The sequence below is a fragment of the Tasmannia lanceolata genome, unplaced genomic scaffold (genome assembly GCF_043159265.1).
Source record: "Tasmannia lanceolata isolate RefF3 unplaced genomic scaffold, GAP_Taslan_0.1 ptg000018l, whole genome shotgun sequence".
In the NCBI taxonomy this organism is placed as follows: Eukaryota; Viridiplantae; Streptophyta; class Magnoliopsida; order Canellales; family Winteraceae; genus Tasmannia; species Tasmannia lanceolata.
The window spans coordinates 58,293,328-58,319,225 of NW_027518695.1; the positions used below are offsets into that span (position 1 = coordinate 58,293,328).

The window sequence follows — 25,898 nt, forward strand, 5'->3', positions numbered from 1 at the left end:
TAATTATTGATTTGAATTTGTCTTTCCTGTAAACTTGGGATCACTAAGGCAATCCGAATTCCACACGAAAGAGACTGACAGAGTCGCCACCTAGATGTGAGATCTAGGACCCGTAATTAACCAGAAATCTAGACTCGCTACCTGGTTACAAGAATGGAAGGTATGGGGAGTTATCCACCACATGCACCATTCCTGCCCGATAATCGGTCTTCGATTCCAAAAGCTAACTCTTTTAAATTTATTTTAAATGGCTCATTCAACTCTATGTTAATGTGCGAGCTAAGTGACATGCATCCTAGAATCTAATTTCAATGTGAATCCTAGATGTGTATCTTGATTTATTAATTTGTCTGGATTCATTCTAAGTGAAAGTTCTCCTAGAATTCTAATTTCATGGAAAACCCTAACTGATTTGATTAAGTATTTACAAGAAAATTAATATACAAAACACCACAATTTGTTGTGGTGCCGACTCGCGGGTGGTATGCCATCAGACATCCAAGCTGCCTACGTACCCAAGCCTCACTGGGATCAGAGTCGACGTAGTTCGGTGCACCTAAGCTAAGCTACTTATGCCTAACTCAACTAGGACACCGACTTAAACGGATTTGACTGTTTCAACAGTTTTAAAAGTAGTTATTTAATTCAAGTTGAGGATTTTATTATCTTAGGATTTCATCTAAGATGCTGTATGATTCTTATCTAAATGCAAGTTGTTCCTTAGACTAATGCAGGTTTGCCTACATCCTAGTTTACTAGGCTTGTCTTAAGGAAAGATTGGGTGACTAGTGTAACTAGACCTATGGTACGGTTGCTATTCATAGCAAGCGTCCGTGATGAGGCTGGACTCCTAACTCTAGGACTCCCTAAAACCTAGGACACGGCACGACACCAGTGTTCCTAAATTGGGCTCTAATGGTTCTTAGATTGGAAACTATAATCCAATGGTTCCGAAAGACACAAGATAAATCGATTTAAGTTCTCGAGGTTAATGAGTTTCAGATTTCGAAGATTTTCAGTTTCTAGACATTTAAGGATTACCAATGGTTCTAGGGTTCACCAATTTCGGCCTTGAATGGCATCCAAAGGAGGGAATCGTGCGCTCTTTCCTTGTGCAATTTAATACTTAGGTTATAGCATCTTATTGCCTGGCAGAATCTCAGGATTTCCGTGGACAATAACCTCGGAGCCAACAACATGCTATAACTTAAATATTCAAATTGTCAAAGATCAAGTTGCAATTGGGATACGATTATGGATGCACTGGCCATTTTTCCAGGAAAATCTAAAGATCCTAAAATTTCTGTTTTAATGGATTAAGGAGTGAACATTTGACAGAATTTTAAAGTTCTTTAGGAATTTTTATATGATTTTCAATTAATTTCGAATTTTCCATGGATTTTATCAATTTTAAGCATATGAGCGGTTTTACAAGTGAAATTGTTGCAAATAAATTCGAAATGATTTGAAATTTCTACAGAAGCAAGATGAAAATGTATGTAGCTTACATGATGAGTTTTGTATATTTTTACATTAAATTCACATTTAATCTTGATTAATCCATTAAATGTCCAGATTGCACAATTAACACATAAACTAGTAGAAATACCACTTTAAATTCTATGAAATTTCTACAGAAATACTATATGAATCAAAATAGCATGCAGTGAGATTTTCATGAATTTTAGAAATTATTTACTACCAATTTCGGATTTTACAATTTCCAGACCAGATTATAAATTAACACTACATCCCATATTAAAACAGATCCAAATAACACGAAAATTTTACAGTAACAAGTAATATGGAAGATAAGACTACTGTAAAAATTTTATGAATTTTAATGATGATCTGATGTTAGTAAAAAGTCTCCTAAAATCTGATAAGTTTCAAAGAAAATATTAAATAATATACCAAATAAACTCCAAAAATCTTTATAAATTCATGGTAAAATGAATCAGTAACATATTATTTTCCCACGAAATTTCATTAATTTTAGAATCTGTTTGGTATATAATTTAATTTTTCTTCGTCAAAAGATGTTTTTTGAAGAGTTTTCCATTTTTAAAACACAATTTGCGGAAAAAATCAGAAAAATTCGGAAAAATACAGAAATATTTTGAGAACAATGCACCTACCTGTGGTGAAGATCTCCGCCCAATCCAAAAAAATATAAAAAATCCTGCCGCCGCCGATCCGCTCCGCCGTCTTTCGCTTTCTCTGGAGTGTTTAGAGGGAGTGATTGAGGGAGTGAAGAGATAATGGAAGAAGAATATTAGGGAGAGGGATGGAAGAATATATTGAGGAAAGGGATTGGAGGGAGTGATTAGAAGAGATAATGGAAGAGAAAGAGATAGTGGAAGATAAATTTCTCCTCCTCTTCTTTTATGGATGGGAAGGAAGATATATATAGGGAGAGAAAGAGAGAGAGAGAGATATGTTGGTGGAGAGCTCATCATGTTGTCCCTCTTAGTGGAGAATCCATCATTATTGTTCTTAGTGGAGGGCCCATCATGTTTCTTAGTGGAGAATCCATCATTATTGTTCTTAGTGGAGGGCCCATCATGTTTCTTAGTGGAGAATCCATCATTATTGTTCTTAGTGGAGGGCCCATCATGTTTCTTAGTGGAGAATCCATCATTATTGTTCTTAGTGGAGGGCCCATCATGTTGTCTTAGTGGAGAGCTACCATCATTGCTCTTCATAAGAGGCCTCACAAGAGGCCCCATTGAGGCCCCACAACGCGGGCCCCACAACGCGGGCCCCACAACGCGGGCCCCACAACGTGGGCCCCACAATGTGGGCCCCCGGTTGATTCAATTTTAAACAAATGTTCAATGCGGGCCCACCAAACGGGTACAAATTCTCCCTTGCTCGGATTCTCACGAATAACCCTTCTCCGCACTTTAGCGGAAAAAATCAGAACAATGCAGAAATGACCAGAAAGATTTGAGAAAGCGTAAGGGACGAACACCGGAATAGAAAACATTGAAAAATTGACAGCGAAACCCTAATTTCTTTTTTAATCAAAGCAGAGCAAAATGGGGTGTCTACACTAACACAGTCTTATAGATTTCTGTTAAAATTCTTTAAATATTAGAATTCCCTCTCGTTGCAAGGGCGATGAAGGCGCTAGCCTAAGCCCATCCTTAGGGGACTCGCTTAGTCCAAGTAGCACTCCTCTCATTTATTTAAAGACTTGTCCAAGTCTTTATGGTGTGTATCCCCTAGAAATTAGAAATCCATTCATTGCAAGGGCAATGAAAGAGTTCTCTAGAGCCCTCTCAGGGAGACAGGCTATGTCTCAGACAGAGAAAGTTGTATCCTTTAAAGACAAGCTTTGTCTCATTAGTGAGTCCATCCTTAGGAGACATGCCATGTCTCGTCAGCACCTCTCTTGGAGCTCATCTTTGTGTTTAGGAGTCTCACCCAATATCATTCTCTTGTTAAACCTCCTCTTTGTGCGTCTTTTGGTTTTGGGAGAACACTTTACTCGGCTTGGCATCATACCCCGACCCTTATGGGTATTGGGTTGCACATTTGTTGCACCCTAGGGCTAGGTAGCTGTCCGGCCCGGCTGGGGATTTTACCTTTGCCAAATATGCACAAGGTCTCTTTTTCCTTGTTAGCATTTTTTTCTTTATCTTACCTCTGTGTCTAAGAGACTTACCCAGTCTCATTTTCTTGCTAAACCTCCTCTTTGTGCGTCTTTTGGTTTTGGGAGAACATCCTACTCGGCTTGGCATCATACTCTTACCCTTATGGGTATTGGGTTGCACATTTGTTGCACCCTAGGGCTAGGTAGCTGTCCGGCCCAGCTGGGTGTTTTACCTTTGCCAAATATGCACAAGATCTCTTTTTCCTTATTACTTGTTGAGCTTTATCTTAGTTTGATAGCCCACTAGCATAGGAATCTGTCCTTAGTCTAGAGAGTCAGTCCTCTTGTTCAGGAATCAAATTCCATCATCATAGGGGTTAGGATTTTATCCAACTTCTCATCGTATCATGTTTTTCTATCCGCTCCTGCAAGGTATAGGATGCTGTCCAACCCTTGCAGAGCTGTGTTTCTGTTCTTTTCCCCCGCAAAGCATAGGATGCTGTCCAACCTTTGTGGGATATCAGGAGTCTGTCCTCCCCTTATGATGATAGGATTCAGTCCTCTCGTGTCAAAAACATCAAAAACATCTGAAAAACCAAAAATCTCAAAAATCTTGAGTCATTAGGAGTAGTTAGAAAATCTGTTCTGAACTACGTTGGCTTGATCCCTTTCAACAGGGTACGTAGTGCAGCTTAGGATCCACATCCCAAGTCCAGCCAAACCTTTAAAAATAAGCATTTTAAATCTTTCAAAATTACAAAAATCTTTCAAAATATTGTTTTTTCGAAAGGATCTTCCTCTAGAGTTAGGAGGTTGTCCTAGTTAGAGAGTTTTTGAGTCGGGAGTTGCTCCTTCGTTTATTGTTTGTTTGTTGTGTGTTTTATTTGTTTGTGTTAGAGTTAGGAGTGAGTCCTAGCTAGGAGTTTTACGCCTCCGTCCGGTCAGTTGGCGATCCACATCGCCAATTGATGACTAGGTCTAAGATGCGATAGATCCTACTGTTTTCCTTAGGATATACAGCCTAGCTACACATAGATTATAGGAACCACCTGCTTTAGCTTAGGGCTAACCTGCATTTAGTTAGGGCATATAGGGTGTCCTAAAATCTATAATCCATTGGAATTTAAATAATCACAGAAGAAGCTTTAAGAACTAGTCCGGTCTTTTAAATCGAGTCTAGGATAGAGGTCTAGATGTCTTAGGCATCATAGATTAGAATAGGTGCGAAGAACTACGTTGCCTTGATTCTCGTGGAGGCGGGGATACGTAGGCTTCTTTGGATGAACATCAGATCATCTAAAGACTCGGGCCTAGGTATAGATTAGAGTCATAGGGTTATATGGTATCGAGTCATTTTCTATGTTTTGCAGTGTTTTCTTACTTTATTGCGCAGACCTTATGCTTTTAGCTGTAGCATGCATGTGTTTGCACACCAGAACTTAGACACCAATTTAGGATTGACATTCATAACCTAGTTATTCTCAGGTGACACTTTTATTTCTTTTATGTGTGTTTATTATTCCTCCGAGACATGCATGATTAGATAGACGTCTTCTCGGAGATTTGTGTTCCCATTTCATATGATTTTCGCCCAAAACTCTTCAAAATTATTAAGTAAATGGCATAAGAGACCAGGTGTTTGCACTTGGGCGGATGAGGTGCTCTTTAGACCTTCCGAATTCGTAACCAGGCACGAACCCTCTTTTTATAATCTCTGGTTATCCGTTGCAACAGAGCATAGTATGGGATCCTTGGCCCACTTCCTTGGATGGCGACTCTTCTTTGTTTAAGGTACGCCTCGAATCTGGGCTAGTCCCTGAATCGAGAGGTATCTCACCTTTTATATCGCCACTCATGCTGTGAGAGGCACTTCTTTCGAGAGTTCCTTGGTAGAGCTCTCCATTCACGTGGATGATCCTGAGATTGACTCGCGTGGGGGCACACGTCCCCGCCGTCTCTCTCGGATCGGGGTCCACACCATCATATTGGCGCCATCCGTTGGACTCGTCGAGTATTGAACACCTTACGGCGATGAGAAACCACACCCAACAGCAATAAATAGGGGTAATGACCAGGAGCCAAGCTCAACATGCGCAAACCCAAGCCTCAAGTTCCTGGGAGCCAAACTCGGGCCGACACCAGCCCTCCTCCAGCACACAGCAAATGGTCCCCACCATGGAAATGTTCAACGAACTCCACCAGGAGCTACTCCAACGCTTGCCTCCGTCGGAACCTCCGGCACCGGCGAGGCCACTGACAACAAATGACCAGACGGAAGCCTATGACGAAGGTGACGAGGAACAGCCGGGGGAGCGTCATCCCCGACGAAGGTGAGTACCGGCCCACCGGACGCCCTCCCCATCGGCAAATAGCCCTTTGCCTCCCACAGCCAGGGGGCACCAGCGAAACGACGGAAACCAGGCTACGTTCAGCCGCGCTCCCCCTGTCCGGACGGCTCGCTTCCAGGAACTACCCCCAGCCTGGACAGAGGAGGTAGCGACCTCAGTGCAGACCACCGGGTCAGACCCGCTAGCTGACCTGCAAAGGCAAATCTGAGAAGTAAAGCTGGAAATGAAAAAGCCTTACGCCCACGACATCCTCGACAAATGGGAGGGGGAAACGGCATCCCCGTTCACCTCGGAGGTCTTAAAGACCCTAGTGGAAGCAGGAATAGATCCCTCCCGTTTCGGACTGTACGATGGGAGCACAGACCCTCTTGAGTTCCTCCAAACTTTAAAAAGGGTAATGACGCTCCGGGACGTGTCGGACGGATTCATGTGCAGAGCCTTTGCCTCTCTGTTGAAAAAAACCGCTAATGACTGGTACATGAGATTGGAGCCCGACTCCATCGCATCCTTCCACAAATTCGGAAGGAAGTTCAGCGCAAGATTCGCCAACAACCGCCTCCGCCACAATCCGGCTGATGGCCTCTTGGCCCTCCGACAAGGGAAAAACGAGGCCCTAAGAGACTTCATGTTGAAGTTCAACGCCGAGCTGGCCCAACTTTCCAACATCGACGTCCAAATAGCGGTCGCAACACTGAAGCATGCCACCACCGACCCGAATCTCAAACTGCATCTTACCCTCAAGCCACCACGGGACCTGCAGGAGCTTGAATCCAAGGCTGACAAATTTGTACGAGCAGAAGAAGCCTGTGCACGAGAGCGGAGCCGGCCCGGCCCCGATGAAAGAAAACGCAACGATGGCCGAAGTGCCACGAGGCAAGCGAGCCGGAACCCCGTCCCCGTCTTCGAAAGACTCGGAAGCACCCCCTGAAGGTTCCCTTCTCCCATGTCCTGCTTGCTATCAGAGATCAGGGTCTCCTGACCCCCCCAAGAGAATGGCCACGGACCCGAAGAGCGGTCCACTAGAAAGTTCTGCGATTTCCACGGGGACCACGGCCACGAAACCGACCATTGTTTCCACCTCAGGCTCTAGTTAGAAAAACTGGCCGAGGAGGGGCATCTAAATCAATACCTCAGGAGCCCTGTGGAAAAATCGCATGAAGCCCATCATCCCGCCGACGAACCCAGAACCGGGCGCCAGTCTCGTAGCAGGCGCCGGTCAGGTAGTCGACGCCGATCCAGCAGCCGCCGCCGATCTAGTAGCCGACGCCGACCCCCCAGCAGGTATCACTCCCGGAGCAGACACCGGTCCCGCAGCAGGCATGACACACACCGCCACCAGCGCCCCAAGAAAGAAGAGTCCTCTAAACGCCCGCAGGCCTAAGAACAACCGTCTACCATCGTCGAAAAAATCAACATCATCGCGGGTGGACCTGCAGCGAGGGGACCAACAATAGCTAGTCGGCGAGCGTATGCGGAGCGGGTGTTCTCCCTGGAAATGCCTTCCAAAAAGGCCCGGACAAATCCGCCCCACGAGGATCAGGTCATCACTTTCTCTTCCGAAGACCTCAACGGACTACAAGTTCCGCACGACAACGCACTGGTCGTCAGACTAATCGTCACCAACTTCGACATAGGAAAAATTTTGGTTGACACGGGGAGCTCTGTCAACGTGCTGCACCTCGAAACCTTTAAAGAAATGAAACTGGGCGAGGGGAGACTAGGACCCGCGGAGTATTCCATCTACGGGTTCTCCGGAGCGTAGGTGCGGGTCAAGGGCAAAATCGACTTACCCGTAACCTTTGGACCCCCTCCAAAAGACCATCTTGACCACCTTCATGGTCGTAGACATACCGTTCGCCTACAGCGCCATCATAGGGCGCCCCGCTTTGAGAGACTTGGGAGCGGTAGTCTCCACCCCCCACCTCAAGATGAAATTCCCCACTCAAACCGGGGTAGGAGAAGTTCGGGGGCAGCAGATGATAGCGCGCCAATGCTACGCTGCAAGCTTGAAAGGAAGCAACGCCCCGGCCGAAAACTTTACGATCGGAAGCGAAGACTCCGGGAGCAGGTCCGCACGATCAGAGGGGAGCCCGCCGAGGAGCTAGACTCCATCCCTATTGCTGAAGATCAACCGGAGAAACAAGTCCGGATTAGCTCCCTGCTGAGAGGCACCTTACGAGACCAAATGATCAGTTTCCTCAGAGCAAACAAAGACGTGTTCGCGTGGTCCGCTCAGGACATGCCCGGAATACCCAAGGAATTGGCCGTTCATAGGTTAAACGTAAATCTGACCCTCAAACTCGTCCGAGAAAAAAAGAGGAAATTCGCAGTAGAGCGCCAGACTCACATAAAAGCCGAAGTGGAGAAACTGCTACAAGCCGGATTTATCAAAGAGATCCGGTACCCCGAGTGGCTGTCAAATGTGGTCATGGTCAAGAAAGCCAGTGGCGGCTGGCGGGCCTGTATAGACTTTACAGACCTAAACCGAGCCTGCCCGAAAGACCCTTACCCCCTCCCGTGTATAGACCAGCTCATCGACACCACATCCGGACACGAGCTCCTCACCTTCCTGGATGCCTTCTCCGGTTACAACCAGGTAAAAATGCACGAGCCAGACATCCCGAAAACCGTGTTCATCACCGATCAAGGCGTCTACTGCTATACCGTAATGCCCTTCGGGTTGAAAAATGAGGGAGCCACATACCAGCGGCTCGTGAACAAGCTATTCCGAGAGCAGATCGGAAGGAACGTGGAAGTGTATGTTGATGATATGTTGGTAAAAAGCTTGAAAGCCTCCAAACACGTCTCCGACCTTCAAGAAACCTTTGACACCCTGCGGCGAGCCCGAATGAAGCTGAACCCCGCAAAATGCACCTTTGGGGTAACTTCCTGGAAGTTCTTAGGGTTCATGGTTAGCCAGAGAGGCATCGAGGCCAACCTCAAAAAAATCCAGGCCATCCTGGACATGGAACCCCCGGCAACAGCGGTAGAGGTACAGCGGCTCGCGGGGCGAATCACCGCCCTCGGCCGTTTCATGCCCAAGTCGGCGGAGAAATGTCAGCCCTTCTTTAAGCAGCTAAAAAACATACGAGAATTCAAATGGACCCCGGCCTGCCAAGAAGCCTTTGACGCCTTGAAACAGTACCTCCAAACACCGCCTGTACTAGCAAAACCTGAGCCTAGGGAAGAACTATTTTTGTATCTGGCCATCAGCCCCACGGCGGTGAGTGCGGTATTGGCCAAACAGAGCGACAAAAAGGAACGCCCGGTGTACTATGTAAGTAAGACCCTCCACGGTGCGGAAGTCCGCTACTTGAACATAGAGAAATTCGCCCTTGCAGTTGTCAGCGCCGCCCGGAAACTCCACCCCTACTTCCAGGCCCATCCCATAATACTTTTGACTGACCAGCCCCTCAGGAGGATTCTCCAAAAACCAGAGACCTCGGGCAGGATGGTAAGCTGGGCCGTCGAGCTAGGAGAATTCGACATACAAGTCCGACCGAGGCCGGCCATTAAATCCCAGTCCCTTCCCGACTTTATAGTGGAATCCACAGCCCCTGCCACGGAACCAGCAATAATGGAGAAGACCAGGGGCCCCATCGAGCAAACAGCTTGCGAAGACATGGGGCCCGACTCGACGGAACAGAGTGGCGAGATTCACTGGACCCTGCACGTTGATGGCTCAGCAGGAAAAATGGGGCGCGGGGCGGGAGTGGTCCTCCACGGCCTCGACGAATTCACAGTAGAATACGCCCTCCGGCTAGATTTCACAGCTTCCAACAACGAGGCTGAATACGAGGCCTTATTGGCAGGGCTAAGCCTAGCCACGGAGCTCGGCGCAGGAAAGTTAAAAGTCTATAGCGATTCCCAGCTGGTCGTCAATCAACTAAACGGGGCATACGAGGCCAGGGGCCTCAGAATGAAGAGATACCTCCAGAAGGTAAAAGAGAAGCAGCAGAGAATGGGGGAAGTCGAGATTCTCCAGGTACCACGAGACATGAACAATCGAGCGGATGCCCTATCAAAAATGGCCTCTGAAGAAACTCATGACTTCGGTATCGTGCTCACAGAAATACTGCTCCACCCCAGCATAGATGAAGTACAAGTCTTGGAAATTCCACCAGGACCAAACTGGATGGACCCCATCATGCGGTATCTACAAGACGGGATACTGCTCGAAGATAAGCTGGAAGCCCGACGCCTAACCGCAAAGGCCACCCACTACGTGGTCCACGGACCCAGGCTGTACAAACGATCGTACACATGGCCGTACCTCCGATGCCTGGTACCCTCCGAATCAGAATACGTGCTACGAGAGGTACACGAGGGAATCTGCGGAGACCACAGAGGCGGCAGGATCCTAGCCCAGAAGATCGTAAGGCACGGCTACTTTTGGCCCACAATCCTCAGGGACGCCAAGGAGTTCGTCAAAAAATGCAGCCCCTGCCAGAGGTTCGCTACCACCCCCCGTCAACCGGCCACCCCATACACCGCGATGGTAGGGCCCCTGCCTTTCGCCATGTGGGGCATGGACCTTCTCGGGCTGTTCCCAAAAGCCCCGGGGGGACACACGATGTTGTACGTCGCAATCGACTACTTCACCAAGTGGGTTGAAGTTAAAGCCGTGGCAAAGCCGAATTCAAAAGAAACAGAGAAGTTTTTCTATCATGACGTGGTCTGCCGTTTCGGCATCCCGAGGATACTCGTAACAGACAACGGACCCCAGTTCGCAAGTGCTGAATTCGGCAGATTCTGTGATAATCTGAGCATCGAACACCGTTTCGCCTCCGTAGCACACCCGCAGGCCAACGGACAAGTGGAGGTAACTAACAGAATCTTGCTCCAAAGCCTCAAGAAGCGATTGGGAGAAGCTGGAAAGAACTGGGTAGAAGCACTCCCTAGCGTCCTCTGGGCCTACCGGACGACGCCACGGACTGCAACCGGGGAGTCCCCTTTCAGTTTAACTTTCGGGGCCGAAGCGGTCATTCCGTTGGAAATCGGCCTCTCCAGCTTCCGCACGGAGAACTACGACGAATATAGAAATTCTGAGCTCCTCCGGAACGCTCTTGATCTCGTGCTCGAGAAAAGAGAGCAAGCCCTCCTCCGAACCGCCTCCTAGCAGCAAAGGGTGGCACGATACTACAACGCCCGAGTTAAAAAGCGCACGGTAAAGCCCGGAGACCTAGTACTACGGCAGGCGGAGGTATCCGACCCCCGAAACTCTGGGAAACTCGCACCGAAATGGGAAGGACTCTACAGGGTCGTTCGAGCACTCCGCCCCGGGGCCTACCAGCTAGAGCACCTCGACGGGACCCAATCCCTCGAAGTTGGAGCATGGATAACCTCCGAGAATTTTACTAGTAAAAAGGAAGGGTGAGGTCCGTGTTTTCTTTTAAGCTATGACAGATGTTTTGTTTGTTTTCTTTTTGTTATTTCCAGAAGCAAAGCCATGTTTTCCCCTTTACAAATTAATGGAATAGCATTTCTACCTCAGCCATGTGCATTTCCACTTTCCGGCCTATGATGAATAAAGGGCCGGAAAAAGACAGGGAGTGGGACAGAGGTAGCAACCAGGCTGATCCCCCAAAAAATACCCTAAAACGCTCCCCATGAAAAAAGACCTCCCTTTTTTAAAAGAGCAGGCAGGACCCATTAACTCCGAGCTGATCACTCGAGGGAAAAATGGTCCTTCCACAAACAAGACGCCCTGCCGGGGTGCACTAGAAGTATTCTCGCCAACCAAATTAGAATTTAATAAACCGCCGCGAGGAAAAATACCGAAAAGCTCAAATGGCCCACGGGGAATTGTATATATATAAAAAAAAAGGGAAGAGAAAAGAAAAAGAGTTCAAAGAGTTATTACAGACCCAGCATGAAAAGAAGCAAAACAACATCCCAAGGCGTCCGAGCCTCACTGAGCCCCCGCAGAGGTCTCAGTAACTGTAGGAGCTTCTGGGGCAACCACCGGATCCTCGACCAGTCTCGTGGTATCCGTTGGCCCCGGCAAAAGATCCTCCAGAACGGCTTCCTCGGCCTCATGCACCAACTTCTCAAGAGGTTAGGAAGAATCAACCTCGCGAACGCGTCGCCGGCACTCGACGAAAGCATCTATCTCAATATCCACACTGAACGAGGCTGCGGCCTTAAAAAACTCCTCGGAATCTTGCCATTCCTCCCGCGCTTTTAGCAACTCATCAGCGAAAGTTTGCCGGGCCACCACAAAGTTATTTTCCGCGCGGTTCCTCCCTTCCTCGGCCAGCTGGAGTTTCCCCCGGAGTTGAGAAACGGTGTCATCAAGCACCGCCTTTTCGGCTTGGGCCTTCTCCAGGTCCTCGCTCAATTTGCGAACTCGGTCCTCGAAAGCACCGATCTCGGACTCATCCTCGACCATGTACTGCAGCATCTTCCTGGCGTAACTTTGAGCCTACAAAAGCCCCCGCCACAAGCAAACCATCAGAGAATTGCTACAAAGGCAACCAAAAAGAGAAAAAACGAAAGTCCAACCACCCGGTACTTACACAGGACATCGACTAAAGGTACCGAACCCCTAGGGCCCGGCGGGGGAAGCTTTCTAACTCAGCCTCATCGCCAGGAAGGGCGGTCATCAACCCAAGCTCCACCCCGACCCGGGGATTCCCAAGGACGCTATCCTCAACGCCAATCTTCCAGTCGGGCGTAAACAGTTCGCCTTGCGCCCGGTAGCACTGCGGGGAAAACACCATCCGCTCCAGAATCAGCTTGGTCATAACCGACCCTTCCAGCGGACTCGACACGTCCTCCGCAAAGGCGGCAGGAGGACGGGCCCCATGGCCGGCTTTTCCCTGTTTAGCAGAAGAAGGGGCAACCCTCTTGGCAGGAGGTTCCAACTCCCGGGGAGGAGACCTAGCCGTACCCTTCTCTCCGACCGATCGACCGGAAGAGCTAGACGGCGCGGACGGGGGAAGCCTTGTTTGCGACCGATCTATCCTGGCCGCGGCCATAAAGCCTGAAGGGATCTTCTTACGGTTAACCAGACCCTTGGCCGCCGCGACCCCCTTTCCCCTACCAGCATCACTAGGAGAAGACATGACTGCTGCCAAAGACAGAAAAGCAACAACAACTCAGCGCAAAGAAAATGACAGCTAAAAAAAAGGGGGAGGGAAGCAGGGGGAGACAAACCCAGGGAAAAAAGGCTCACCACGATGACTGGCGGAACTCTCCCCCACTTCCTCGCCCGTAGAGCGGACTCTCCTCTCCACGGCACCCAGCAAACCGAGCCTCCTCAGACCCCTCTCCCTTCTAAACTCAGAGACATCAATAGGCTCCCCGGAGGCGAGCTTCTCCAAATCAAACTTACTACAGTCGAACTCGTAGGGGAGGGATTTCCTTCGCCACTCAACAGAGCGCCTCCAAGAATGGGGGAAGCCCCAACCAGCATCCGACGGGGGAATGATAAACACGTACTCCTCTTTCCACTTCTTAATGGAGGAGGGCAAGTTCGCCACGATCTTCACCTGGGGACACTGGGTCAGGTACAACCAGCCGTCCTCCCCCTTCACCAATGGGCTAAGGGCAACGCAACTCCGGAGCAGAGGAAGGGTAGGCTGAACCTTGTGAAGAGTACGCCAACCTTGGCGTACTCTCTTGGCCACAAAGGCCAGGAGAGTACGCCAACTATTGGGCGCCAGTTGGGAGGGGGCCACCCGGTAAAACTCGAGGGCCTCCACTATAATACCCAAGAGTGGAAACCTAACCCCCGCCCAAAAAGCCTCCACGTAGAAAGCTACCTCCTCCTCCGTAGCGCCCTCACACACCCCATCCCTAAAAGAAGGAACCCTAATCCCGTAATCCTCGGGAATGTGAAACTCCCTCCTAATCTTCTCCGCCGCCCCTTCTCCCAAAGAACTCTTATAACCCGCCACCCGGCCAGGGCGGATAACAGCGCCGGACTGAATATCCCTAATCTCCGCCTCACGAGCAGAAGAAACTCGAGGGGGAGACTCAAAGGGAGCGGCCCCCAACAACGATCCAGAAGCCCCGGAGCTATCCTCCAACTCCCTGGGCAGCTGTTCATCTCGAGAGCCGCCGCCTCCACCTTTCACCAACCGCCTCCTTTTCCTTGGCGGAGCCCTCTCCACTACTTCTACTGACTCGGAAGAAAGACTCTGAGAACCGGTGGCAACAGACATTGTAAAAAAATCAAATGACAGACGAAATAAAAAGCGCAGAACTCACCGAGCAGATAGACAAAGAGAGGCAAAAACCAGAGAGAAGTTGGTGAAGAGTAGCACCTAGAGAAATCGCCGCAGAAGGGAGCCCACTTCACCCGAGAGAGACAAAGAGATAAAGCAAGAATGAAATCCCCAGAAAGGCCTTAAAAAGAGCTAGGGTTTCAACATGCGTCGATTAATCTCCCTCCCTGTCTAATCCGATGGGACGCGGACACGTGGCGCCGATTGGGAAATTCTAGGAAACCGCCAAAAATCGAAACGCCATTCCCCCCCGGCTGAAAAGACGTTGCTACCCCTACCGCTAAATGACTTCCCTAGCAAGCTAGCCCCATATCCTCCCCACCTAATGAAAAGGAAGGGTCCGGGGATGGGAAACCAAGCAAAGGGTCCGGCATACAATTCCACCGGATGGAAAATTCCAAGTACATTGGGAAAGACTCAGGACCCACCACAAGGGTCCGACGCACAATTCCACTAGATGAAAAATTCCAAATACAGTGGAGAAAGGCTCGGGACCCCTCACAAGGGTCCGGCATACAATTCCACCAGATGGAAAATTCCAAGTACAGTGGAGAAAGGCTCGGGACCCCTCACAAGGGTCCGGCATACAATTCCACCGGATGAAAAATTCCAAGTACATTAGGAAAGGCTCGGGACCTACCACAAGTGTCCGGCGCACAATTCCACCAGATGGAAAATTCCAAGTACAGTGGAGAAAGGCTCGGGACCCCTCACAAGGGTCTGGCATACAATTCCATCAGATGGAAAATTCCAAGTACAGTGGAGAAAGGCTCGGGACCCCTCACAAGGGTCCGGCATACAATTCCACCAGATGGAAAATTCCAAGTACAGTGGGGAAAGGCTCGGGACCCATCACAAGGGCCCGGCGCACAAATCCACCAGATGAAAAATTCCAAGTACATTGGGAAAGGCTCGGGACCAATCACAAGGGTCCGGCGCACAATTCCACCAGATGAAAAATACCGAGCATAGTGGAAAGGGCTCGGGTCGCATAACAAAGGCCCGGTCTTACTTCTATCGCTCCGCCCAAATAATTTGGCTACTACGCAGATGGAAAGGAAGCATAAGATACAAGCCAAAAGTGCAAAAATAAGCCATTCATAACTATTTTCTTCTGGCCCGCGGGCCTACAAAAAGGGGGGAGGAGAGTAAAGACAAAGAAAATAGGGCACGCAGGCCCAGGCCCCCGCGACCCCCAAAATATAAAAAAAAAAGGAAAAGAACCCCTCCAAAGTCCCCCTCATCCCATTCCCTCCAGCCTAAAGCGACTGGCCGCTGAAAGAGTTTTCCGCATCAGAGAGCTCCTTATCACTATGCTCCTCCTCCGAAGAGCTCCCCCAATCTGGGTCCGCCAAGCCCGCCGCTGAATCAGACCACACAGCCATTGAGTTGGATTCATGTTCGATCATTTCCATTGATCTGGTCCCATTGCCATATAGATTGGATGATCTGATCAAGGTATTGATCAATGGCTCATAATCAACCACCAGATCGACGGACCAATTAGTATAAAACTTTTCCATCAGATGTGGGGAAAGTGTGATTATCCCAAATTCAGGAGATTTCTTGTTGATATATTGCAGGAGATTTTGCTAATCATCTAAAGTTTAGGAGATTTCTTCTTAATAAACTATATTAAAAGATGGATTTTAATACAAATAAAAAATTTCAACCAATAATGTCTTATTTCTATAATTAAAAAATGAAAATTGGTGTCTAAAAAATTACAACATTTATGATATTGTTTAATAGGAAGATTATAGTAACATTTATTATCTCGGTTGTATTAATGCTTTTTTTTTTTTCGAAACCACAAAAAACCATATTTTAATTAGGAAATTATATCAGCACAACCATTCTTTGATAATTGCACAAATGCAGCATGTCTGTTTCTTTTTAATTGCTTTGTAAGATCTTGTTGGGAACTGTAATAACCCCTTGACAAGATTTATTTTAATTAATTTGAAAAAGAGAGAGAGAACAGAGAAGAAAAAAGAACTATTGCTTCTTTGTCCTTTTTTTTTCCTCCTATGCTCCTTGGCCCACCCATAAACTCTATAGAATTGATTTGGAAAATTGGAAGAGAGAGATTAAAGAACATTCAACGAAGAATTATTGATTCTTTGTCTCCTTTTCTTTTGGCCGGCCATAATAGAATTGATTTGAAAAATTGGAAGAGAGATTAAAGAACGTTCAAAGAAGAATTATTGATTCTTTATATATTTTTTGTGTCTTGTCCTTGGGAGTTGTTGATTCTTTATATATATATTTTTGTCTTGATGCTCCTTGGCGCATCAAGACACCCATAAACTCTAGAGAATTGATTTGGAAAATTGCAGTATTTTCTACAATCAAACTTTCTTTTCTTGCTGTAGAGCCAAAATCGAGTCTTAAGAAAAAAAAAGGTCTCTGCAACTGTTGCCGGTTCTTCATTTTTATACAGAAAGAACGTATGAGTAAGAGGGAACTTTTACTATCTCCCATTGTTGATAAACTTGTCGGAAACTTGAAGGAGGCAATAAAAGATATTAAATTAGTGTGGGGTGTTGATGAGGAGATAAAAACCTCTCAAGCACATAATCCACCATTCAAGTTGTGCTTCAATATGTTGAAGAACAGCAAGTAACTAGTAATGCAATGGAAGATTGGCTTTGAAAACTTAAGGATGTTGCATACAATGCGGATGATGTAGTGGACGAGTTTGCAACGGAAGTGCAAACTCTTTTTGCTTTTTTATCATAATAGAATTGATTTGAAAAAATGGAAGAGAGATTAAAGAACGTTCAAAGAAGAATTATTGATTCTTTATATATTTTTTGTGTCTTGTCCTTGGAAGAATTGTTGATTCTTTATATATATATTTTTGTCTTGATGCTCCTTGGCGCATCAAGACACCCATAAACTCTAGAGAATTGATTTGGAAAATTGCAGTATTTTCTACAATCAAACTTTCTTTTCTTGCTGTAGAGCCAAAATCGAGTCTTAAGAAAAAAAAAGGTCTCTGCAACTGTTGCCGGTTCTTCATTTTTATACAGAAAGAACGTATGAGTAAGAGGGAACTTTTACTATCTCCCATTGTTGATAAACTTGTCGGAAACTTGAAGGAGGCAATAAAAGAGATTAAATTAGTGTGGGGTGTTGATGAGGAGATAAAAAACCTCTCAAGCACATAATCCACCATTCAAGTTGTGCTTCAATATGTTGAAGAACAACAAGTAACTAGTAATGCAATGGAAGATTGGCTTTGAAAACTTAAGGATGTTGCATACAATGCGGATGATGTAGTGGACGAGTTTGCAACGGAAGTGCAAACCCTTTTTGCTTTTTTATCATGTAGAAATTTTTTTCGCTTTATATTGGTTTTTTACTGCCCTAAAAGCCAATTTATAGAGAGATGACACTATTTTGAAATGAATTCCATTTTAAATTGGCCTTTTAAGCCTCTAGAAAGCCATTTTAGAGAAACATGACTTCTTTTTTGTCTTTCCAAAGAGAGAGAGAGAGAGAGAGAGAGAGAGAGCACTTTCTGACTCATTAAGCACTTTTTGTCATGAAATTTTTTTTGCCCTAAATTGGCTGTTTACGGCTCTAGAAAGTCAATTTAGAGAGAGAGGGAGAGGGAGAGGGAGAGGGAGAGAAAAAGAAAGAGAGATGACACTATTTCGAAATGAAAATTTTTCGTCCTAAATTGGCTTTTTACAATTCTAAAAATCCAATTTAAAGAGAGAGAGAGAGAAAGAGAGAGATGACAACATTTTAGAGAGAGGAAGAGAGACATGATGGTGCAAAAAGTTGTCATATAAGAAACTTTTTCACCCAAAAATGACTTTTTACAGCTCTAAAGAACCGATTTAGAGAGAACTTCAAACAAAATTCCGCTCTATTAGCTTTGTATGGGCTCTATGAAGTCAATTGAGAGAGAGAGAGAGAGAGAAAGAGAGATGACAACTTTTTGCACATTTTGAATTTTTGATGTGCATGAGAGAGAGAGAGAGAGAGAGAGAGAGAGATGACAACTTTTTGCACATTTTGAATTTTTGATGTGCATGACAGAAAGTGCAAAAAGTTATCATGTGGTTCAAAAAAGTTCAAAGACATATCATGTTAGGTTTTATCTCCCACTTTCTCTCAGCCTCTCTAAATTGGCTTTTTAGAGCTGTAAAATGCCAATTTATAGCAGAAAATTTTCTTTTTGAAGTCCTCTCTCTAAATTGTTAAGGATTTATCACTCCCCTTGTTTTATTGTTTTCTTTCATTTTTTTGGAAAATGCTAAGAAGAAATTAACTTGCTCCTAATAGACACAATTAGATCCCACTTCCTAACCAGGAACCATAAGTAAAGCCAAATTCCGTTGAGAACAGCTTGATCAGAGGATCTTAGGCCCTTGACCCATTAAGGCTAGCTTAGGCAAGATCAAGTGGGTCAACCTCTGATTTGTCTTTTACCATTGATCATAAAAGCCACTTTCTGCATAACAGTTTTCTATATTTATATGTGCAAAACAATTGCATTGGTAGGGCGCGAAGTCATTAGATTACAATGTGGTGCACCCTTCTCCGTGAGCCGTCCATTTGACAGGCATCAAGGGGCCTAACTAGAATTGATCTGAGCCGTCAATTTGATAGGCCTCACTTTGGATCTCTTTGTGATCCCACTGCTACTTGCATGTCTGGAATATTGGAGTTGGTCGACTGGTACAAAAACTATTGACTACATTCCTACAACTATGAATCAACGGTTTAATTCCTCTTCCACAACCCTACTTGATCCCAATTAGGTTAGAGGGCTAAGAGAATCTGATCAAGGTGGGCTCAAAATGTGGTTGTCAAAAAATAGCCTCACAGTCATCGTCATAATTATTCTTCCAAGAGAAGTTAAACCGTTGATTTTTTTTTAATGCCCTAATTGTGTGGATTGGATGTTTGTTGGGTGGACCATCTAATAATGGCCAACCAAATCAACGGCCTTGATTACAAAAACATGTAAGGGTGTCAATTTTGGCTCGGGCTCGGAAGCTCGCTCGAGCTCGGCTCGAATCCTTAACGAGCCGAGCTGAGCTGGCTGGTCAGGCTCATTAAGCTTAATGAGCCGAGCCCGAGCTAGGCCAGGCTCGGCTCGTTAAGAATTTAATATATGTAAATATATATATTATATATTAATATATACACTAAAAGGGTTGTCTAGGGAGTGAAAGGGGGAGGCAAAATATGTCACTTCTTTTTTGGAACCCCATTTGTTACTTGGACCACCACCCGTAGTGTAAAAAGAGTAGTCAAATTACAGTAGATAGGGCTGTTCAGGGAAGATGAGGGGTGTGAACTTAATATAACCCGAGCTCAGTAAGGCTCGCGAGCTTGGCCGAGCCGAGCTGAGCTTGAGCCTGGTTCCAGCCCGAGCCGAGCCTGGCCAAGCTCGGCTCGTTTACACCGCTAAAAACATGTTATGGTTACACTTTAGATTTCAATCCTCAGGAGCCTATCTCTTATGGCAAAAGAAAAGACCCGTATTTCAATATCCATGAACTATAGCCCCTTTGTCCCTTTTCTTTTACTATGCTCCTTGGCCGGCCATAAACTTTATAGAATTGATTTGGAAAATGGTTGAGATCAAAGAATATTGAAAGAAGAATTATTAATTCTTTAATTATTATTTTTTGTCTTTTGTTCTTGGCCTGCCATAAACCATACTAGTAAAAAAAACCCGTGCTACGCACGGTAAGGAAATACGTGCATCAGGGTGAAAAAAATATATTTGAGTCCCAAGAACGAAGACAATACAAAAATGGAAACGTACAAACTATAAGACTGGAAAGAAAAAAAATATAAACATAACAAAGCAAATAAAAAGAAGCCCCATTGCTATCTTGGTATCAAAGAACAAAACATTACTACATTTGCAATGTCTATTGTAATTTTCACTACCTTGTTATTTCTTGTTGCCCTACATGATCTAAGTTTTGCCTAGTTATTTCTTGTTGCCCTATATGAAACTCGTACTAAGATTTTTTAATCTTTCGTCGAGTGAGCCCTCCACCATAGCTTTTTTTCTAATGCGTGGTGCTCGTTGCCTTGAGCACGTCAATGGGGAGATGAATTATTGCATCTTTGACTTTAGTGGAGTGTTCACAACCAAACTTTGCTTTTCTTAAAGTTTGTTTGATGCTCCTTGTCAGCCACATGGAACAATGAAAATAGCTAATGCTTAAATGGGCCCAATTTGATTAGTAAAAATCTCCCCACTGGTGCTATACTATCGATTTGAGATGGACGACTAGCATGAATTTGATGGGTCTGGCTATTTTTGACAGTCTATGCGAGGTCAAGATGGAAAGATTTGTATGAATTTTGGGGCATCTAGAGCAGATCCAAAGCAAGGTCGATCAATTGACTATGAGATCCCTAGAGCATTATTGGTCCCATCTTTAACTTATGGGAGCCATCCATTTCATACCAGTCCACGTGATGTTAAGAATCGACGATTTGCAATAATTTTGGGGCATGGAGATCCAAAGCAAGGCCCAACGGTTTAGATCAAAGATGAATTATTGCATCTTTTTCTTTTTGGTGTGGCACTCACAATCAAACTTACTTTTCTTCCTGTGTAAAATTTGTTTTACACCCATTTTACGTCAAAAGAATGATCCATTACTTGTTTTTCCCCACCGCAAGAGGCTCTCTGTGCTAAAAAAAAACAGAGGCGTTTTGAGTTCATAGTGATCTAATCTTGCTTTTTCTGAAGCACAATTTGTTAGCTCGTTGCTGCTTTCTTTGGTTTTTATCTCCAATACAGGAAGAAGGTATGGAAGATCTATTACTGTCTCCTCTTGTTAAAACAATCGTTGGCAAATTGATGGATTCAGTCATACAAGAGATTACATTACTATGGGGTGTTGATGAAGAGGTCGAAAACCTATCCAGCACATTATCTGCAATTCAAGCTGTGCTTCAAGACGCTGAAGAACAGCAAGTAAGCAGTAATGCAGTGAAAGTTTGGCTTCGGAAGCTCAAGGATGTTGCTTACGATGCAGATGATGTAGTGGACGAGTTTACAACTGAAGTGCTCCGATCAAAATTGGAAGGAAATATCCAAACCAGTAACAGGAAGCAGGTGCGCAGCTTATGCTTCTCTTGTTTTACTTCCGACCCAGTTAAGTTTCGACATGAGATAGGACATAAGATAAAAGAAATTCGGGAGAGATTGGATAAGATTGGACAGGATAGGCATCACTTTCATCTGAAACAAGGAGATGCAGGGAGGCGGAGTGAAATAAAAAGGCAATCGGTGACTAGCTCCTTAATAAACGAATCAAATGTATTCGGTCAGGATAACGATAAAGAGAAGATAGTAAAATTGCTACTGGATGAATCTGCATCATCGTCATCGTCCAAGGATATATCTGTTATTCCGATTGTCGGCATTGGGGGCCTTGGAAAGACAACTCTTGCCCAGTTTCTTTACAATGATAAACGGGTGGGGGATCATTTTCCAGTTCGAGGATGGGTCTGCGTCTCTGAAGAGTTTGATATGTGTAGAATAACAAAAGCAATTATGGAATCAGTGACAAAGAAATGTTGTGATCTTAACGAATTCGACCCACTTCAAGTTAGCCTCAAGGAAGAATTGAGTGGCAAGAGATTTTTACTCGTCCTAGATGATGTATGGCATGACAATCCTAATGACTGGCAGAGGCTACAGTCCCCATTCAGTTTTGGGGCAAAAGGGAGCAGAATTATAGTTACTACACGGAGTTCAACCGTTGCTAGAATCATGGGCACAATTCCCGACTATAATTTGGGTTGTTTAGACGAGGATGACAGCTGGTCCTTGTTTAGAGGACGGGCATTCATAGTGGAAAGCTCAGATGTATCTCCAAACTTATTAGCAATTGGAAAAGAGATCGTGAAAAAGTGCAATGGGTTGCCTTTGGCAATAGAAGCTCTTGGAGGTCTCTTACGTTCAAATACCGATGAGAACAAGTGGAAGAATATCCTTGAAAGTGAAATGTGGGAAATATCAAAGATGAGTAATGATATTATTCCAATATTAAAATTTAGCTACGATCATTTACCTGCATGTCTGAAACAATGCTTTGTGTATTGCTCCCTGTTTGCAAAGGATTATGAATTTGACAAAGACACTCTAATCCAACTTTGGATTGCAGAAGGATTTATCCAATCTGAGAAGCGATTGGAAGACATAGGCTCTGACTATTTTGATGACTTGACATGGAGGTCGTTCTTTAAATATTCTAGAGGGCTCTACGAATCATGCTACAAGATGCATGACTTAAATCATGACCTTGCGCAATCCGTTTCTGGTGATGAATACTTCAGAATAAAAAATAGCATCGACTCTTCGAATATTGCTGCAAAGGTTCATCGTGCATCAATATGGCAATGCAATGAACACTCACGAATTTTCGAGTCCTTTCATGAATCTGAGAGGCTGCGCACATTTCTGCTACCGCCAAGGTACGAAACACTCACTAAGCAAGTTGCTCATGATTTCTTCCTAAAATTGAGATGCTTACGGGTGTTAGATTTGAGTCATAGCTGTGTAAGAGATTTGCCGGATTCTATTGGAGGATTAAAATATTTGAGGTACCTTGATCTCTCTTTTACGACTATTGCAACCTTGCCTGAATCAATAACTAGCCTCTACAATCTGCAAACACTAAAACTCGGTGATTGCAGGCTACTTGTTGAGTTACCGAAGAACACCAGCAACCTAATTAACTTACGACATCTCGCTTTGAAGGGTTTTAAGATTTGTACACCGCCGGAACTTGGGAAATTATTAAGTCTTCAAACTTTGACTATATTTGTTGTGGGCAAAGAAAGTGGATGTGGAATAAGGGAGTTAAAGAACTTGAAAAAGTTGAGGGGAAATATTCACATTTCAAATTTAGAGAATGTGATAGATGGGAAGGAATGCAAGGAAGCCAATTTTAAGAAGAAACAGCACCTTGATGAGTTAACGTTGGGATGGAGCAATAATAATCCACGAGATGTTGCAGTTGATGAGGAGGTACTTGAAGGCCTCGAACCTCACACCAACCTCAGAACCCTAAAGATTTTATCATATGGTGGTGTTAGTTTCCCCAGGTGGATGATGAGCGGTAATTTGACGAATCTGAACACTGTTAGTCTCGTTGGATGTTTGAATTGCCAACAGCTTCCACCCCTTGGGCAGCTACCTTTCCTCAAGAAGCTCGAGATGGTTGGAATGGATGGATTGAAACATATTGAAGGTGAGTTTATCGGTGGGTCCAATAAGGTTATTAAGGGTTTTCCATCATTGGAGGAGTTAGAGCTGGTAAACATGCTGAATTTGGAGGAATGGTGTGGAGCAAGGGAAGGGGACATGCCATGCCTTGGTACACTAAAAATATCAAATTGTCCTAAGCTGCAGAGATTTCCCCACCTCCCATCCATTAATAATTTGGTATTAGGAGGCTGTAATGAGATGGTATTGGCCTCGGTTCCTTGCCTCACTACTCTAAAGTCATTAAAAATTCGCTATATTAAAGGCTTGATATCCTTACCCCCTGGATTTCTTCAACCCTTAACCGTACTAGAGAAATTGGAGGTCATTCGATGTAATGAGTTGGTGTCTTGGCCAAAGGAGGTCGGGTTGCATGACCTTCCTTCTCTCCAATATTTAGAAATTGAGTGGTGTCCTAAACTCGAGTCATTGGGAGACGACGACGAGGGCCTTTCCATCACGCTTAGATCTCTCGATATATGCAACGGTTGTGATAGCCTCAAGTGTATGCCTACAAGGGGGCTAGGAAAACTGAGTTCCCTCCAAGATCTGGACTTGGTTACTCAATGCCCATTCTTGCCAGAGGAGGAACTGCCTGTCACTCTTCAATCCCTTAAGATATTCTCATGTTCTAATCTGAAATCCATGTCCAAGGGGATTTTCAACAACCTTACATCCCTCAAAAAATTGAAGATTCTCAGTTGTCCGCAATTGGAGTCATTGGAGGAACTGCCCATCACTCTTCAATCCCTTGATATATTCTCATGTTCTAATCTCAAATCCATGTCCAAGGGGATTTTCAACAACCTTACATCCCTCAAAAAATTGAAGATTAGAAGTTTTCCGCAATTGGAGTCATTGGAGGAACTGCCCATCACTCGTCAATACCTTGAGATATTCGCATGTTCTAATCTCAAATCCCTATCCAAGGGGATGCGTAATAACCTCACCTCCCTCGAAGGATTATTTATTCCTAACTGTCCACAACTAGAGTCATTGCCAAACATCATCGGCCTCCGTACAATGGAAATTAAAAAGTGCCCTCTAATGCAGCAGTTTCCAGAGGGAATGCTCGACATGCTTACATACCTCGAAGTTGATAATGTAGAGATCTTTTCTAAAAACCTTACATCCCTCCAAACCTTAATTATTTCTCAATGTTCACAACTCGAATTCTCTCCAAGCATGCTACTGCCCCCCACACTTAAAACCCTCGAGATCTATTCGTGTGATAATCTGAAATCCCTGCCCAGGGGGATGTTGAAGAACCACACCTCCCTCCAATACTTGCTCATTGATGGCTGTCCTCAACTCCTTTCCTTGCCGGAGGAAAGGCTGCCCAACACGCTTCAGAGATTACAAATTGATGGCTGTTCGGAAGTAGAGAAACAGTGTCAAAAGGACGGAGGCCAATATTGGCCCAATATCTCACACATCCCCATCATATGGATGAATTGCTCGAGGGTTTGAAGACTACTCTGGAGAAGGTACACAACTGTCTCTCCTCTTGGCTTTTGTTTTATTCATTTTTGGTATGTAAGATGGGATTGAACCTCCGACCTCCAGGTTGATGAAAAAGCCTTAACCATTGAGCTAGAGGTTCAATCCCAAATTAGGGCTCTTGGATTTTATTAATCATATGAAGAGATTTCAATCCATTATTTATTTTAAAGAATAGTAAACCTCAATTTCTCTCTCTCTTTTCATTTCCTCATTTTCTCTGTTTCACTTTCTTAACAAAACAAAGGAAATAATTAATTTTACTGGAATTCCATGTTCATAAAGAAAGGACACTCATATGAGATTTTTTTTTCAAGTTTGATTTTTCATTATATCTCAGAATTTCTTGTCTTAGTCTTGCCATACAGTAGTTATGACTTGTTTAAGACAAAAGGAACCCTAACTAGGATGAATTTACCTTACATGCTTCATTGAATTTATGCTCTGTTTTGAACTCTATGGTATCATTCATATTAATTGATCTTGTAGCTACTCTTCAAATCTTCTTTCTTTTTATTTAGCATTGGTTTGCTTTAAATGTTATTTGATTGGTGATTTCATTTGCAATTGATTACATTCCCTAAACTTCTTTTAGACATTCCCTAAACTTCTGTTAGAACTTAGCATCAAAACTCTGTTAATTTTTCATCTTGAATCTACCCCTCACACACACAGACACATTTTATTGGAATTTCAAGTTCATAAAGAAAGTGCACCTATCCAGGAAAAATGAAAACAATAAGACAAAGCAAAAATCCAATGACTTTCTTCTCCAACCCAAACATTAACTGATTTTCTCATTAAATCTCAAAATTATTTACTAATATCTCAGCCCCCTTTTCTTCTGATTTTTTATAACACTACACAAAATTGATTTAAAGCCCATTATGTTGCATGTGCTCAATTTTTTCTATTTTTATTTATTTTTATTTCTTATTTTCTGAGAAAAGAGATAC

General features: G+C 44.6%; 1 protein-coding gene across 1 annotated transcript; it reads left to right on the forward strand.

Moving 5' to 3' along the window:
* Window positions 1-20,814: 20,814 nt before the first annotated feature.
* On the forward strand, window positions 20,815-24,912 carry LOC143850529 (putative disease resistance protein RGA3). Its single transcript, XM_077359770.1, has one exon. It carries the CDS (start codon window positions 20,977-20,979, stop codon window positions 24,910-24,912), a length of 3,936 nt encoding a protein of 1,311 aa, XP_077215885.1. The 5' UTR covers window positions 20,815-20,976.
* The last annotated feature ends 986 nt before the right edge of the window (window positions 24,913-25,898 follow it).

Coding starts and splice junctions, on each gene's coding strand:
- LOC143850529 (XM_077359770.1), top strand. CDS start 20,977: ATGGAAGATCTATTACTGTCTCCTCTTGTTAAAACAATCGTTGGCAAA.